General features: G+C 61.1%; 2 protein-coding genes across 4 annotated transcripts in view; one reads left to right on the top strand and one right to left on the bottom strand.

The window, feature by feature from the left end:
- Positions 1 to 86: 86 nt before the first annotated feature.
- On the bottom strand, positions 87 to 14,361 carry LOC118170400 (protein FAM78B). 2 transcript variants are annotated; one of them, XM_035332578.1, is made up of 3 exons: positions 14,065 to 14,361; positions 10,579 to 11,284; positions 87 to 225 (listed from the first exon to the last, which is right to left on the bottom strand). In XM_035332578.1, exons 1-2 carry the CDS (start codon positions 14,325 to 14,327, stop codon positions 10,762 to 10,764), a joined length of 786 nt encoding a protein of 261 aa, XP_035188469.1. In that variant the 5' UTR covers positions 14,328 to 14,361; the 3' UTR covers positions 87 to 225; positions 10,579 to 10,761. The 2 variants fall into 2 exon arrangements, with proteins under 2 accessions (XP_035188469.1, XP_035188470.1); XM_035332579.1 differs by lacking the exon at positions 14,065 to 14,361 and adding an exon at positions 11,530 to 11,821.
- Positions 87 to 14,372, top strand: part of PRDX6 (peroxiredoxin 6) — a 19,724-nt gene continuing 5,438 nt past the window's right edge. Inside the window, exons 1-6 of one of the 2 annotated variants that reach the window (XM_035332585.1) lie at positions 87 to 228; positions 347 to 503; positions 4,007 to 4,153; positions 4,708 to 4,854; positions 5,301 to 5,450; positions 11,304 to 11,308. In XM_035332585.1, coding sequence (XP_035188476.1) covers positions 137 to 228; positions 347 to 503; positions 4,007 to 4,153; positions 4,708 to 4,854; positions 5,301 to 5,432 — 675 coding nt within the window. In that variant the 5' untranslated portion in view covers positions 87 to 136 and the 3' untranslated portion in view covers positions 5,433 to 5,450; positions 11,304 to 11,308. Of the gene's footprint in view, positions 229 to 346; positions 504 to 4,006; positions 4,154 to 4,707; positions 4,855 to 5,300; positions 5,935 to 11,303; positions 11,309 to 14,372 lie in introns of those variants that run through there. The other variant, XM_035332584.1, reaches the window with a different exon arrangement.

Below are 14,372 nucleotides of genomic sequence, written 5' to 3'. Positions count from 1 at the left end.
CGCCCCCTGCGCGCAGGCCCCGCCCCCCCCGCTCGGAGAGGCCCCGCCCCGCGGAGCCCATCGCGGCCGAGCGGAGCCGATCGCGGCCGAAGCGCTTCGGGTCGGGTCGGGTCGGGTCGGTCCCGGAGGCGCCGCCATGCCGGGGCTGCTGCTGGGCGACGAGGCGCCCGACTTCGAGGCGGACACGACGCAGGGCCGCATCCGCTTCCACGACTTCCTGGGGGACTCGTGAGCGCCGGGGGGGGACCCGGGGGGACAACGGGGAGGGGGCCGGGCAGCGGGAACGTAGCCGCATCGGTAGGGCCGGGGGCCGCGCCCTCACGGCCCCGCCGCGCTGTCTCGGCAGGTGGGGCGTCCTCTTCTCCCACCCGCGGGACTTCACGCCCGTCTGCACCACCGAGCTGGGCCGGGCGGCCCGGCTGGCCCCCGAGTTCAGCAAGCGCAACGTGAAGATGATCGCGCTCTCCATCGACAGCGTGCCCGACCACCTGGCCTGGAGCAAGGTACGCCGCGACCCCGGGCGGAGCCCCCGAGGGTAACGGGGCGCCCAGAGCCCGCCGCGAGCACCGACCCGCGGCAGCCGCGCGGGGGGGACGGGAGAGGAGGCGGCCGAAGCGAGCGGCGGCCTTCGGAGGGTGCGAAGCGCGGCCGGGCGGGGGGAGCAAACGGGACAAAAGGGCACGGTAAACACAAAGCAGCGGCTGAGCGGGGGTTGGGATTCTGCGCGCTCATAAAAAACACGGCGCAGGAGTAAACAGCTCGCCGAAGGAGCAGGAAAGCTCCGGGTGAAGATCCTCCGTCGCGGCGTTGTGGGGCCAGGCAGCGTGGTCCAGGTGGCGGGGTGGAAAACGAGCTTTGGGAAAGATCCAGGCAGGCAGGGCACAGCAATGCCCGGGCGAGCTACCTGCCTCTCTTTGCTCTGGAATTGGGAACGTGCTCGCGGGTTTTCCGGGAGTGAGACACGCATGCAAATAAGGACCGATAAAGGTGAGAATTTGCAGAGTGTGACATTAATGACTGAGCGGCTTCAGAAGTTGCCTAATTGTGTTATTGCTTAAAGTGACCTCTGGACCTGGGTGGTGCACGGCCCATGTCCCACCGAGCCTTGGAAGGGCCTGGGGACAAACAGCACGCAGGTCTCACAGCAGCAGCTGGGATCCCTGCGCTGGTCAGCCTGGCTGAAACCACCGGTCAGATCCCATTAAACACAACAGAGAGTTTGGGCTGGGGTTCGTAAGGCAGCCTCGTGCCCTGGGTTGTTGGAGCCCTTTGAAGAACTGTGGGGGTACTGCTAGCTGTCACAAAGCCCCTGGACTCCCAGGAAGCTTTTCAGTGAAATCAGCTGTGAAAGGAAGGCTCCTTTCTGCAGGGACATGGGAGGAAGCACGGAGTTGTGTCCAGGGAGGGAAGCAGCGAGCTTCCTGGAGGGGCTGCAGGACGCGTGGTGTTCAGCATAGCCAGATAACCTGGAGGAGGTGAACAACGAGCTGCCTTTGCTGGTGCTCCAGAATGATTCAGCAGTGATCCAGAATGATTTGCCTGAGGTTGTCCTCAGGTAAAACCAGGAGAAGTTGCAGAGCAGCTTCAGGGCACCGGTGGGAAGTAGAATAGCGCGTTTGGAAAAACAGCCAGAAAACCACAGAGAAAGTCAGAGGGCAGCAGCCCAAGCTGCAGGGAGCTTCCTGCCAGGCTGGGAGAGGCCCCAGAGACTCTGGTATGGAAATTTCTCCTCGGCACCTGCCGAAAGAAAACCTGTGAATGTCCTCCAGAGGAAAAGATCAAATTGGTGAGGATAAATCCACAGCAGACTGGAGTCTTTTGTGCAGCCTGCACTTGGAATTGCCCATCTCACAGACTACAGGAGAACAAGGAGCAGAGGGGGAGCAAAGCTGCCTGAAGGTGGGGCAGGTTTTGTTCAGTGCAGAGCAACTGGGTCCCGTCTGGGTGGGAGCAGGAGGAGGCATCAGGTTGAGGCCCACAGAGCTGAACTGGGAAGGCAGCTGGTAAGCTCTGATGCAGCGCCATAGATGTTCTCCTGCCCAGCCATGGAACCTGGATAGAGATAGCACGCCTTGGTGGCAGCTGCCTCTGAACAGAAGTGGTCTGTAGGAAATGCTAGACTGAGATCTAGAACCTGCATTTTCCTTCCTAGCTCTTGGGAGTGTCAGGAACAAGCAAAACTTTGGGCAGTTAGATCTCTCTGTGCAACATTCCTCCACGTGCCTGTGCTTTCTCTCTGGGTGGAGCTTCTTTCATCTGGGGAAGCAAAGGGACAGGACAAACGGCTGAATTTTGCATGAAACAACAAAGAAGCCTCTGCTTCCTTGGTGCCAAATTTCAGGGCACAGACAGGGCCTGGAAAGTTGATAAACTGGGCAGGACAGCTGACCTGGCAGCAAAGAGCAGGGCTGCGAAGCAGAGAATAGCCGTAGCTGTCGTGTCACTTTGCCCAGCTCTGCTTTCCCAGCCAAAGATGTCACGGCTCTTCTTAGCCACCCCTAGCCACGACCCAGGGGCTTGCTCAAGGTCTCATAATGAGCCTGTACCTCAGCCCGAGATGAGTCCTGCTCTCCTGTCTCCCTGGTCTGCGCACTGCTTCTCCAAGACCTGGCTGAAGGGAAATCCTGCTCCTTCAGCAGGATTAAACATGGTATCTGCCCCGGCAGCACCAGCTCTATGGCATGCAGAGACGTGGTTGGCTCCTGAGTGGCTGCTGCAGGGCTGTCAGAGGAGGTTTCAGGCCCCTCCATGACTGCTGCTGCCTTGGCCTCGGTTAGGTGGGTGGATAAATGGCGCTGATGATGTCTGGTTTCAGCTTGGACTCTGGAAAGAAAAGTGGTTCGTAGGGAAGTGAGTAAGTGGTGTGTTGTATTGCAAAACAGGGTGGGGTTTATGAAGCCGTTCTGTATGGAGATTTCCTGCAGCATGAAGCTACGTGCGTTTTAGAATGAGTTATAGTCCATATGATTTGCATACGGCTTCTCAGCTCTCTTCATCCCCGCTCTGGAGAGAGGGGTGCATGAGTGTCACTGCCCAACTTCCCTCTGCAGCCTCCTGCAGCGCCGCAGGACGTTCAGAGACGGGCTGCCCTCCTGGCTCAGCTTTACCAAGGCAGCTCTGCAGGGGAACAGGGCCGGTTCCCTCCCAGAGCAGCCTGCACGCAGCCCAGCGGGGATGAGCAGCCGCTTTCTGCCGCTGACTCACCCAGGCCTGGGGCTGAAAGCAAGCGGAGAGAAACGCTTCAAAGGAAACAGCCTGCCCCGGGCGCATCACTTGACCTGCTTGCAGCATCCTGAGCTGCCAGGGCAGGGTTGCAGCCCCTTACATCACCATCGGCCTAGGGGTGCTAGCACGGGGCCTGCCTGCACTCACTTGCAGCGTGCTCTGAGCAGCAGCGGGCATTGCCTGGGGCAGCATGTCCAACTCTGCCCTCCCCACGTTCCTCCTGAGAGGGACCCAGCCTGTCCCCCAGTGCTCAAAGCCAAGGGAAGACAGAAATGTGTATGGTCACAGCTGATCCTGCAAAGCAGCGGCGTGCGGGAGGCTCCTGCCAGTGCTGGAGTCTGGTTTGTTCCCTGTAGCACAAAGAGGACGGAAGGAACAGGCAGCTCTGTTCTGGGGCAGAAACCTTGGCATAAATGTGCTTTCATGCTGGCAGCTGCTCTGCTCGTGCTGCCTTGAGCAGGCTTTTCCCAGCCCTGCTGTGGCTCGGCACAACTCGTGCGGCTGGTACTGCAAACTCCAGGGATAACGTGCATGTTTTGGCCAAATCCAGGTCGGATTCAGGGATGGTCAACACACAGTTCCTGCGTGAAGCAGATAAAGCTAGGGCGAGCACAGGGAGCAGCCTCACAGACTGGTCACAAGGGAGAGCATCTGTGGGAGGTGGCTGTTTTCTCTAGTGAGAAAGAAAAATTGTTCCTTAAAGAACACAGTTTGGTTCAGCCTCTGTCCCCCGCGGTGGATAGAGGGGAGCACGAGCATCTCGGTGGTTTTGTCTCTGCAGGACATCAATGCCTACAACGGGGAACAACCTGAGGAGAAGCTCCCCTTCCCCATCATTGCCGATAAGAACCGGGAGCTCGCTGTCAAGCTGGGCATGCTGGACCCCGATGAGCGGGACAAGGACGGCATGCCCCTGACTGCTCGCGTGGTGAGTGCCCGGCCCGGGGGCCTTCTGTGCCTGGCAGCCCCCGTCTGCAGGGATCCAAGGTGGGGGCAGCTTACCTGCGTGGATGTGACCATCTCGGGAGCTAGGCTGACTTCCCGGGGCTAGGTGCACGAGTTGTGCTGCAGGAAGAAGCTGGCGCAGCCCCGGCCTGCTGGCACCAGCTCCAACTTGCTGCTGGCACCAGCTCATCCTCGTGCCTGTCCGGACGGAGAGGGAGTATTACGTCCTTGATCTGCCGGACTTTCCCTCTCCCCTCTATGCTTGTGTTGAAAGGCCAGGGGGAAGAAATTTCAAGTGGCAAAACAAGGCAGCTTTAGAAACAGGAGCTCCCAGAGCAAAGGCTGCGTTCCACATGCCTGGGAGTAGGTGTTTGCTCTAGGAGAGAGCCACCTCTACTTCCCAAGCACCTGCAGTCACACAGGACAGGATTTTCCCAGATCGGGAGGAGGACGAGGGCCGAGCAGATGCATTAGGACAAACACGTGCCTGGCCCCTGACGGTGCCCCAGGAACCTGACTCTGTCTCCCTGTACTCAGGTGTTTGTGTTTGGCCCGGATAAGAAGCTGAAACTCTCCATCCTGTACCCAGCCACCACCGGGAGAAACTTTGATGAGATCCTGCGGGTGGTGGACTCTCTGCAGCTGACAGCTTACAAGAAGGTCGCTACCCCTGTGGACTGGAAGGTGAGGAGGGGAGCAGAGCTCGCAGCCAGGCCTTGCACAGACAGGGGATGTAGAGGTGCACTGAAACCTCTGCCTGCTCCCCTTGGGGGTCACCAAGGGGTAGGGAGAGGTGCTGAGGTCCTGTGATACGAGTTGCAGACTCGAGCACACTGTGCTCCCTCAGGCAGCGCAGAGACGCAGCGCTGCCCAAATTCCTCTCCTGTTACTCCCCGTTCCCGCGGGGAAGGGTTGGGCCGTAGGATCCTGTTGGATCAGAGGGTGCAGCTCTCCCTTCCCACACCACCCACGCTTCCTGGCGTCTTTCCCAGGCATCTCGGCCCCCAGGCAGAGCTGCAGGGCACGTGCCTGGGGCTGAGCGTTCGGGGGGAGGCAGTGCCACCCATTGTCACCCGCGTCCGAGCCTGCCAGCACCTCTGCTGCTCTCACGGCTCCCATTTGCTCCCCAGCCCGGCGACAGCGTGATGGTTGTGCCCACCTTACCTGACGAGGAGGCCAAGAAGCTGTTCCCTAAAGGAGTCTTCACGAAGGACCTGCCGTCAGGCAAGAAGTACCTGCGTTACACCCCGCAGCCCGAGTGAGCGGCCCTGGACGCAGCAGTGCCCGGATCCGGCCTCCCCAGCACCGTGTGACACTCACTGACAGCTCACCCCGATACTGAACCCACCCACGTCCCTTCGGTCCCCCCCACGCCCCCTCAAACTAAAACCCCAGATGTTCTCTTGCCTTGAATCAGCCCTGCAAGGAGGAGGTTAGCAGACTGGTGGCAGCTCCGCGGCTCACGCTGTGCTGTCACCTCCTGGCAGCTCAGCGAGAGGGATGGTGGCAGCAGCCAGGCCCCGCGGCGTGTCCTGCTGGGCTCGTGTCTCCCATCAGGTAGCTGAGGGTGCTCCAAGCTGCTGCGTGCCTTTAGGAGCAGCCGTCACTAACCCGTTAACACCTTCGTTTGGTCCCCTCCGTGGGGGAGGAGCTGCAGAGCAAAATTCTCACTTACTGCTTTCTCATCTCTTGCTGAAAGTTGACTGATTATTTTCAGCTTTTATGGAAGAGGGAATAGAGGAAATAAAGCGGTCTTCAGTACTACGTGCAGTGTCCCTGGTCTGCTTTTGTTGCTGTTCACCCCATAGCGTTGGTGCTTCATCCGTGGCACCCTGAATGATTCTGCTTGCTGTGGCTGGTGGCAGCACCACGGGTTGCCTTCTGATTGCCCTATAAATCAGGCACGTAGGGAAATGGCAGCGGGTTACGGGGCAGCCGTGCTGGCCCTGCTTCAAGGAGCCTCATGGGGGAAGGAGGGAGATGGCTGCTTGGGGAACACCAGCCTGGACCGGGAGGTAGCTCCCAGGGCACGATACAGTCCCTCCAAACTCCTCCCTGCTCCCAAACCTCAGGGATTTCTCACCTCGATCAGACACTTACCTCAAAGCCTGTGGCCTGCAAAGTCAGGAGCAACGTGATTTGCTTTCCGGGCACGTTCCAGCCCTGCTGCACCAGGGAACAACGCTTCGTGCAGGCCCCAACTTGCTGAGCGATGAGCAGTGCTTTAACAGAAGGCTAGGAAAGAAACCCACGGGCTGAGCAGGACACGGGCTGCCTGCCAGCATCTCCCAGTGCCCAGCACAGGCAGCAGCACTTCGGTCACAGTGCCCACGCAGCCAGCACCCAGCGGCTGTCCTGGGGCACCCCGACACGCTGGCCAGGCCACCCCACCGAGGACGTCCTTCCCCAGAGGCAGCTGCCTTTCAGGCTGAGAGGTGCCCCTTTCGTTGCCAAAAACTTGTTACATGAATGCCTGATTGCTGTCAGGGCCTATACATCGAATATTTGTATTTTTTCCCAAATGTTCCAGTTGCTCCTTCTCCCCTCCCTCCCCCCAGCTGTGGAGCTTTTAAGTTCCCTTGGTTATAAAATTCTCCATTATCCCCCTTTATTGTTTTTACTAAAAGAGGGGGGAAAAACACCACCACCTGGTGTCCGGGTGGAATCTTGTCCCCGCTGCTCTCATTCTGCAAGAGGTGGGAGGGGGATCTGCAATTCCGAAGGGGAAATGTCCCTTCTCTGGGCATTTTCTCAGCCTTCCCAAGCCTGACAGCTTCCCAAGACACCCACAAGCCGTGAGAGCTCCCGGGTTTCCTGCAGGAGCGTGGCACACGGCCCTCCCCTTGATCTGATTGCCTAAGGGACGAGGGCAGCTCGCCTCCCTCTGCTCCTGCAGCGCTTGCCAGCCCGAGGCAGCCAGACTTGAGCAGACAGAACACTTGGGTTCCAGCACAGATCGAACGTTTTTCTTTTAATCCCAGAGAAGTGAAATGCAACATTTGTTCGAGTTTGCAATAACATCCAAAGACAGAAGTCCAAGCCCCCTACTCGGTAAAGTCATTTGTGTTTAAGGCACTCTGCAAAACCAGCTTTCGTCTTCTCTTCCTTCCGATTTTCCCCACTCGGCAGCAGAATACCTGATTTTCTCTTCTCTCCGTAGTGACACCCACACGGCCTTGCTCCTATCACCATCTCCGGAAATTGGCAACATCAAACACAGCGCGAGCCAAACAGCAGGACACCGGGAGGCCGGGCCGATAAATAGAGACGGGCACGGGAGGGAGCGCAGCGCCTGGGGGGGGCACAAGGGGGCTTCTGCAGGAAAAGGACGGGCAGGGGATGTCCTCCCTGCAGGCATCTGGGTCATCCCTCTTCCTTTTCCCCAGTTCTCCCTCCCTCCCAAAAGGGGACGGGATGGGAGCAGGTGCCCGCGAGCAGCCCTCCCCATCGGCGCTCCCGAAATCCACGGGGGGGGGGGGGGGGGGGGGGGGGGGACCCAGCCGCCCCGGCTGACCCCCCCCCCCCGAGTTCCAGCCGTCAATAAATACAAACCAATAAATAAATGTCAAATAAATAAATAAATACAAATACAGAAATAAATAAGCGAACCCAGCACGCCGGCGGGCGGGCGCCGGGGAGGAGAGGGGCGGCAGTGCCGGCTTCGGCTTGGCCCGCCTGCCCCGCAGGCGTGCCCTTGCACCACGAGGCCATGCCCTGAAGCCAGAGGGACGGACGGACGCTTCCCGCAGCGCCCGAGCGGCGTGGGGGCACGGCCCCGAAAACGCCACGGGAAGGAGGAGAAGGGGCACCTCGGGTCCCTCCCTGAGATAACGAGGCGCCGGCTACGAGCAGGGAAGGAGGGAGGAGGCGGCCCACGGGTGGTTGCGGTGCTGAGCACAGGAGGCAGGGTGCTCCCCCGGGGTCTGGGGATGTTCCCAAGGAGCGAGCACTGGGGATCCCACTCGGGGCCCTCATAAATATGGCTCGGGGCGGCCGAGAAATGGGCTGATCCCGGGCTCAAGCGTGCAGGCTTCCAGACCAGACCCCGTACAGGGACCACCCTGGGGAGCCACAGCCGTTCCCTGGCCTCCCTCCTTCCCTTCCTCTTTGCTTCAGCTCCGTGCCGCCCCTCACCGCGCCGTTTCACCAGGCTCTACCCCAGCCCCGGCGGGGCAGCCACAGCCGGCGGGAGCAGCATCCCCCCAGCAGCACCCCTCCTGCTCCCAGCACCTCCCCTGACCGTCGCCTCCGGGGGAAAAACCTGGAGCAGCACCGTTCGACCCGGCTGCCACGCTGGGAAGGGGTTTCGCAAGAGCTTTCAGGATCGTTTCTATCCCAGTGGATCAAAATACACGTTGGTCTTATTTCGCACAGAAAGGTATTTTCCCTCCGCCTCCTCCCTCAAAGTTTAACACAAATTGGATCCAAAGTTTCCAACCGCTTGCCAGGCACACTTTTGATAAACAAAACGTCAGCGATGGCTGACACTGCCTTTGATTGTGCATCAGTATAAAAACACTGGCCGCATCTCACAGAAACGGGGTGCCCTCCAGTGCGGAGCACCTCCCCGCAGGGGTTCTGCTCAGGACAGCAAAGCAAACCAGAGCTCAGAGCCTGCCTTCCCCGCTCACTCCTCGCAGAAGGATTCACCCAGCCCTCCCTAACCCCAAATCTGCCGGTTCCCAGTCCGCCAAACCCCCCTGCCTGTGCCGGGCCGAGCGGGAGGAGCGGGGCCGCAGCCCACAGCACTTGAAAGCGTTCGTCGAGGTGTCAGCACGCAGCGCTCCCAGGAGAGAAATAAAGAACCGAATCCGTAGCAAACGCTACCGGGGATAACAAATCCCCTGGGGATCTCACAGGGATTTTTGGTCTGAGACGCCTGGGGAGTCCCTTTGCTTGCAGGGAGCTGCTCCCAGATGCCCGGGGTGCACGTCCCACCCTGGAAAAGCACAAGCTGGGGCTGAAGCTTTGCAGAGACTCGCGCGTGCTCCGGGCAGCGATGCCCCGGGAAGGCTCTGCCCCGAGGGGCGTGCACACCGGGCAGCCAGGTGCGAGGACGCGCTCCTGATACCTCGAGAAACGCTGCAGGAAAGCAGCGAAGGAGACAACCCTTCCCCAGCCCTCCCAGCAGCGGGACGGCCGTGGGAGCTCCCCGCAGCGGCAAAACCTCCGGCACACCAAGGCGAAGGGACGGCAGGGCTCATGGCGGGGAGGTGAAGAGAGAAGGGAAAGCAGCAAAAGCCACATTCGTCTGCCCAGGCCCCTCGGGGAACACAGGGCACCTGAAGCTGTCCCTGGGCAGAGGCAGAGCTGCCGTGGCTCCTGCCTCTGCTGCATCCCAGAGGGTGAAACCACCAGGGCACAGCTGAAAGAGAGGAAATGTTGCTCCCCTGCTGAAACAAGCAGGGAATTGCACGTCCAGCCCGCAGCACCAGCGCCTCCTCGCCGACCAGAACGATGCCAGCGATCCAGGCGGCGAGGAAAGGGCAGGGGGCGAGGAGAAAGGCAAGTAAAAAGAAATCCCTTATCTGCCAGCCACCTGCAGCAGCACGAGGCAGCACGCTCTCCTCCTCCCCGTGCACGCCCATGAGCTGCACGGCTCCACAGGTGGCTACGGATGAGGCTCCCCACACGAGCAGGCGTTTGCAGGGAAGATGAACAAGCGCCCAACTTCTTGCTACGGGCTCCCGTCTGCAGTGGAAGCGCCCGAATCCTGGAGTACCTCCAAGCTTTTTTGGCTACCACGCAAACGCCGTCAGTAACTGCCTGCTCTCCCTCGCCTGGGTAAACAGGCAGCGCTCGCGGTTTCTCTTCTGGCTGAGAATAATTTTTGCTTCTGCAAAAAAAGAAATAAGAAAAAGAAAAAAAGGGCTGGCGGGGATGGGGAGGGGGAGGTTGAGGAACTGCAAAGATTTAGTGCACCTTAACACTAAAGGACATCTAACCTGCCCTTAGGTCTCACTCCAAGATGGGAACGAACTACGCCACCTCCTACGTTCACGACTACTCCAAACACACCGAGATGCATGCAAAATGTCCCGCTTCCAGCCGGCTGCGGAGAGCCCCTCTCGGGCAGAGACGCCCCCTGTCACCGGGCTCCGGCCGGGCGCCAGCTCCCGCACCGCTCCCAGGCCCTTCCGAGTCCCAGCGGGCGTGACAACGGGCTGATTATCGATCCAAAATGCATAGGTAGAGACACCGAGGGGAAGGGCGGCTGCACAAAGCCCCCCGCCCCGACTGGCAGGCATGGTCTCCTCTTCTACGGCTAACGGGGTGGAAAGCAGCATTTGCCACAGGCACGGTTTGACGGCGCTCTTGCTCCTCACGTCTCCCCGCAAGGAAGCAGGAGGTGGTTAGCTAAAGCCAGCCTCTTTTCCAGCCGCGAGCCCTAGGAGCGCTCAAATCCACCTCCTGGGGAATCCACCGGCCCAGCAACCCCTCCCGGCGGCCGGGCCAGGCTCACGCTCTCTTTCCAGCGAAGGAGAAGCCGTGTTTCCAAGCGCAGCTACAAAGGCAGGTGAACCCAGGAGGCCTGCTTTGGCTCAGGAACCCCGTGCGTTCGCACACGCCGGCACGCGCCCCGGTGCTGCGCTACTTGGGAGGTATCACAACTATAGGCTGGCCTCGCTTGGGTCTCCACATGAGGACTTGGGCATCGTTGGCGTTGGGTTTCACTAGTGCATTTGGTGGGATGGGCTCCATCCTGCTCAGGATCCGGGGCTGCTCCTGCTGAGTCCTTCCCACCAGCCGTGCCCGCTGCCCCAGGAGCTGCATGGGATCAACCTCAATGTCCACTCGCATCCTCCACTTTATAGTCTGCAAGATGATCTTCTCCTTGGTGGTGGTGTTCATGGCCACCAGCCACGTGGTGAAGCTCTGGTCCCTTTTAATCCTGGTCAGCAGCGGCACGTTGCTGTTGCTCACGGGGACGGCCCACGTCACGCTGGGGTAGAAATTGTCATTCATGCTCACCGAGAACCTGGAGATCTTGTTCGTGGGGCCCACCAGGGTCACCGTTTCCGTGGTGTTTCCGTACCAGGGGTAGCTCACCCCATCGGAATCGCTGATGGCTTTCACTCTTCCTTCTCGCAAGTCGGGCAGCTCCCAGCTGGACCTAGGGAGCGGAGAGAAAGGGCAGGTTATCGGGAGACGGCAGTGACAGCGCCCGGGCAGTGACAGCAAGGGAGGGACTGAGGCAAGCCGCTGTGTGGCAGCACCTGCAGGGCAAAGCACCTGCTTTAGACCAGGGGGGAGATAAAGGGCACGGATAAAGGGCTAACAATTCAGCCCGAAATCCCCCTGAAAAAGCCATTTCTCCCACAGCCACCAGAGGCTTCGTACCCAGCCAGAGCCACGCACCAGAGCCTGTCTCTGGCATCAGCCACCAGATCCTCCCTCCGGCAGCGCTGACTCAAGAGCAGAGCTTGGGAACCATCTTCCCACCTGCAGGAAGCCACCGAGGACCTCATTCAAGAACAAATTCGTCTTCAGCTCCTTCGCTGAGTCAGCCAGGGCCAGCAGAAGCCTCCGCTCTGCCAGCACAATAGCATTTTAATTAACCTGCAATCTAACCAAATGGGCCAAAACTCATTTCTGAGCCTTTCTCAGGTCACTTTCCTTAATCAGCTCTTGATCTAAAGAGAGAAAGAAGAAAAAAAACAAGAAACCTCGCTGTGTGTCAGCTGCAGCACAGCCACGACCGCACACGCCGAGCCTGGAGCAGCTCCCCCCCAGCCTACAGCTCCGTCTGCGATTTTTACACCCCTAAATATAGGCGTTTGCTGAGACACATGTGCAGCAATTAAATATCACAATTATGCCTGCTGCTGGTGTGATGAAATCCCTGCCGTGCTGCTGGGGTTGTGGGTGGGGGGGGGAAATTCCAGCCAAAATCTTGGCTGCGGACCACACGAACAGCACCATGCGGATGCGGCAAGGCAGAGGATCTCCACGTGGCAGCTACGAGCCGGGAGCGGGGACAGCGGCCACCCGGCTCCAGCGAGCCCTAGCCCAGCTCCCAGGCGTCTTTCCTTTAGTCCTGAGAATGGGGGAAACGGACACTTTGGATGCTGAATCCACACTTCTAAATTTAAAGCCTCTGCCCCGCGCACCCAGCGCGAGAGGCGGTTAAGGATCACCTGTGCAGGGCTGTGCTGGGTCCCTGTCTCGAGGCAGGTCAGGCTTGCAGCGAGCCAGTATCTTTACCCAAAAAAAACCCTGGCAGTGTCACCACTGGGTATCCCAGGAAGGACAATAAACAGAAAAACCTTTAACTTCTCAGACACATTGCTCCGGTGGAAGCCTCCTGCCGAGTCAGAGCCCAGCTCCACACAGGTCTGGGCTCCAAAGCCACCTCCCCAAGAAGCGACAGCCTGCACTCGCCTCCGTACCCTCAGCACCCCGCTGTGGTGCAAAATGACCCTGCCTGCTCTGAAAGCGTGAGGACGGGGTCATCCTGGGCATGCCCTGCCCGAGCCCAGCTCCAGGCAGCTCGACCCCGCACCGGCCCTAGGGCCATGCAGAAGGCAGCCCCCCTGCCGCCCCCGGGTCCCAGCCCTGTGCCCTTGGGGAAGGGTAGGAGGCCGGAGGAAACCGATCCGGCACATTGCTGCAGCCTCTGGCACCCGGGGGAAATCCTAGCGGGGCTCTGCTTTCAGGAAGGGCAGCCAGGGCAGGCTCAGCAGCTCGAGGCAAAGGCAGGACCGGCGCCGGCTGCTCCCACTCCGCAGGCGGATCGGGGCCGGGGGAGCTGCTCCAGCCGCAGCTGGCGCTCCCGACAGCACCAGCAGGGACAGGACCGCAGGCGAAGGCACGCCAGCGCCGTGTCTCCCTGCCAGGAAGCCTGGGCAGCCCGGAGCCGCGCGAGGTGCCACCTACTTGCAGGGAGAGGACTGCCAGGGCAGTCTCCATCTGCTCCTGCTCCCTTGCAAGCTGCCTCCGGCAGGGACTGCACGAGGGCCGAGGAGAGGAGGAGCTCTGCCAGCGCTGGGGAGGGGATGCCCAGGGACCCCGGCCCCTGTGGGGCCACGTGGGCACCCCACACAGTGCCACGCAGAGCCCCCCCGCCTGCCTGAGAGAAATCAGGGCTCTGCTGCTCCCGGGCAGGAACCAGGAGAAATGAGGTCGATGGGACGGGCTGAGGACAGGCCCGGCTGCAAGCGTGGCACCGACCGGCAGCCTCCCGCGGGGACGGAGCCCCTGGCTCGACCACCTCCTGCCTGCAGCCCCCGCACCAATGCGGCCCAGCGCCGGGGCAGAGCGGGTGCCCTGCTGGCACACCGGGGGCGGACCTGCTCCTGGGTGTCCTCCTCAGCCACCTGCGTGGAGCCTTCAGGTGACTTCCCTCAAACCTCTCCCAGCAGGGCTGCCACAGGGAACACAAGGCGATGGCATCGAGGGACGACAGCGGGGAACTGTGCCGGGGCCTCCATCCCCTCATGGAACCATGCCGGGGCCTCTGTCCCCATCGTGTGACCGCCCCAGGGCCTCCGTCACCTCACAGCACTGCCCCGGGGCCTCCGTCCCCTCATGGAATTGTGCTGGGGCCTCTGCCCCGTCATGTAACGGCACCGCGGTCCCTGACCCCTCACAGGACCACACTGGGGTTTCTGGCCCCACATGGAATGGCACTGGGGTCTCCGTCCCCACCACGTAACGGTACCGGGACCTCCGTCCCCTCACAGCACCTCACTGGGGTCTCCAACCTCTTACGGAATGGCACCGGAGCCTCCGTCCCCCACACAACATAACCGCGCTGGGGCCCCCGTCCCCTCGAGGAGCCGCACCAGAGCCTCCCCCCCGCCACGTACCACCACCGGAGCCTCCATCCCCACCGGGTGCTGCCAGCAGCCCCCTGCCCCCCGGCCCGACCCCCGCCCCCAGCCCGCAGCTCACACGCCCAGGTCGCTGTAGGTGTTGTAGAACTCCATGTGGTTGCAGGCCTGGATCCAGCCCACCACCCAGGTGTGGCGCCGGGCGATGGGCGGCATGAGGACGCGGGCGGAGGCGCGGAAGTAGGGCGTGCGGTAGCGCAGCACCACGGGCGAGCTCTCCTCGATGGCGGTGGCGGCCGGCTCGATGGTGGCGGACACGTCGGACACCACGATCTGCTCCCGCCGCACCCGCGCCTTGCACGCCACGCTCTGCAGGCAGCCCATGGCCGCCGCCGCCGCCTCCCCGCCGCCGCCGCCGCCGCCGAGCTC

This window comes from Oxyura jamaicensis, chromosome 8 (genome assembly GCF_011077185.1).
Source record: "Oxyura jamaicensis isolate SHBP4307 breed ruddy duck chromosome 8, BPBGC_Ojam_1.0, whole genome shotgun sequence".
In the NCBI taxonomy this organism is placed as follows: Eukaryota; Metazoa; Chordata; class Aves; order Anseriformes; family Anatidae; genus Oxyura; species Oxyura jamaicensis.
This window is presented reverse-complemented; position numbering and strand designations above follow the sequence as displayed.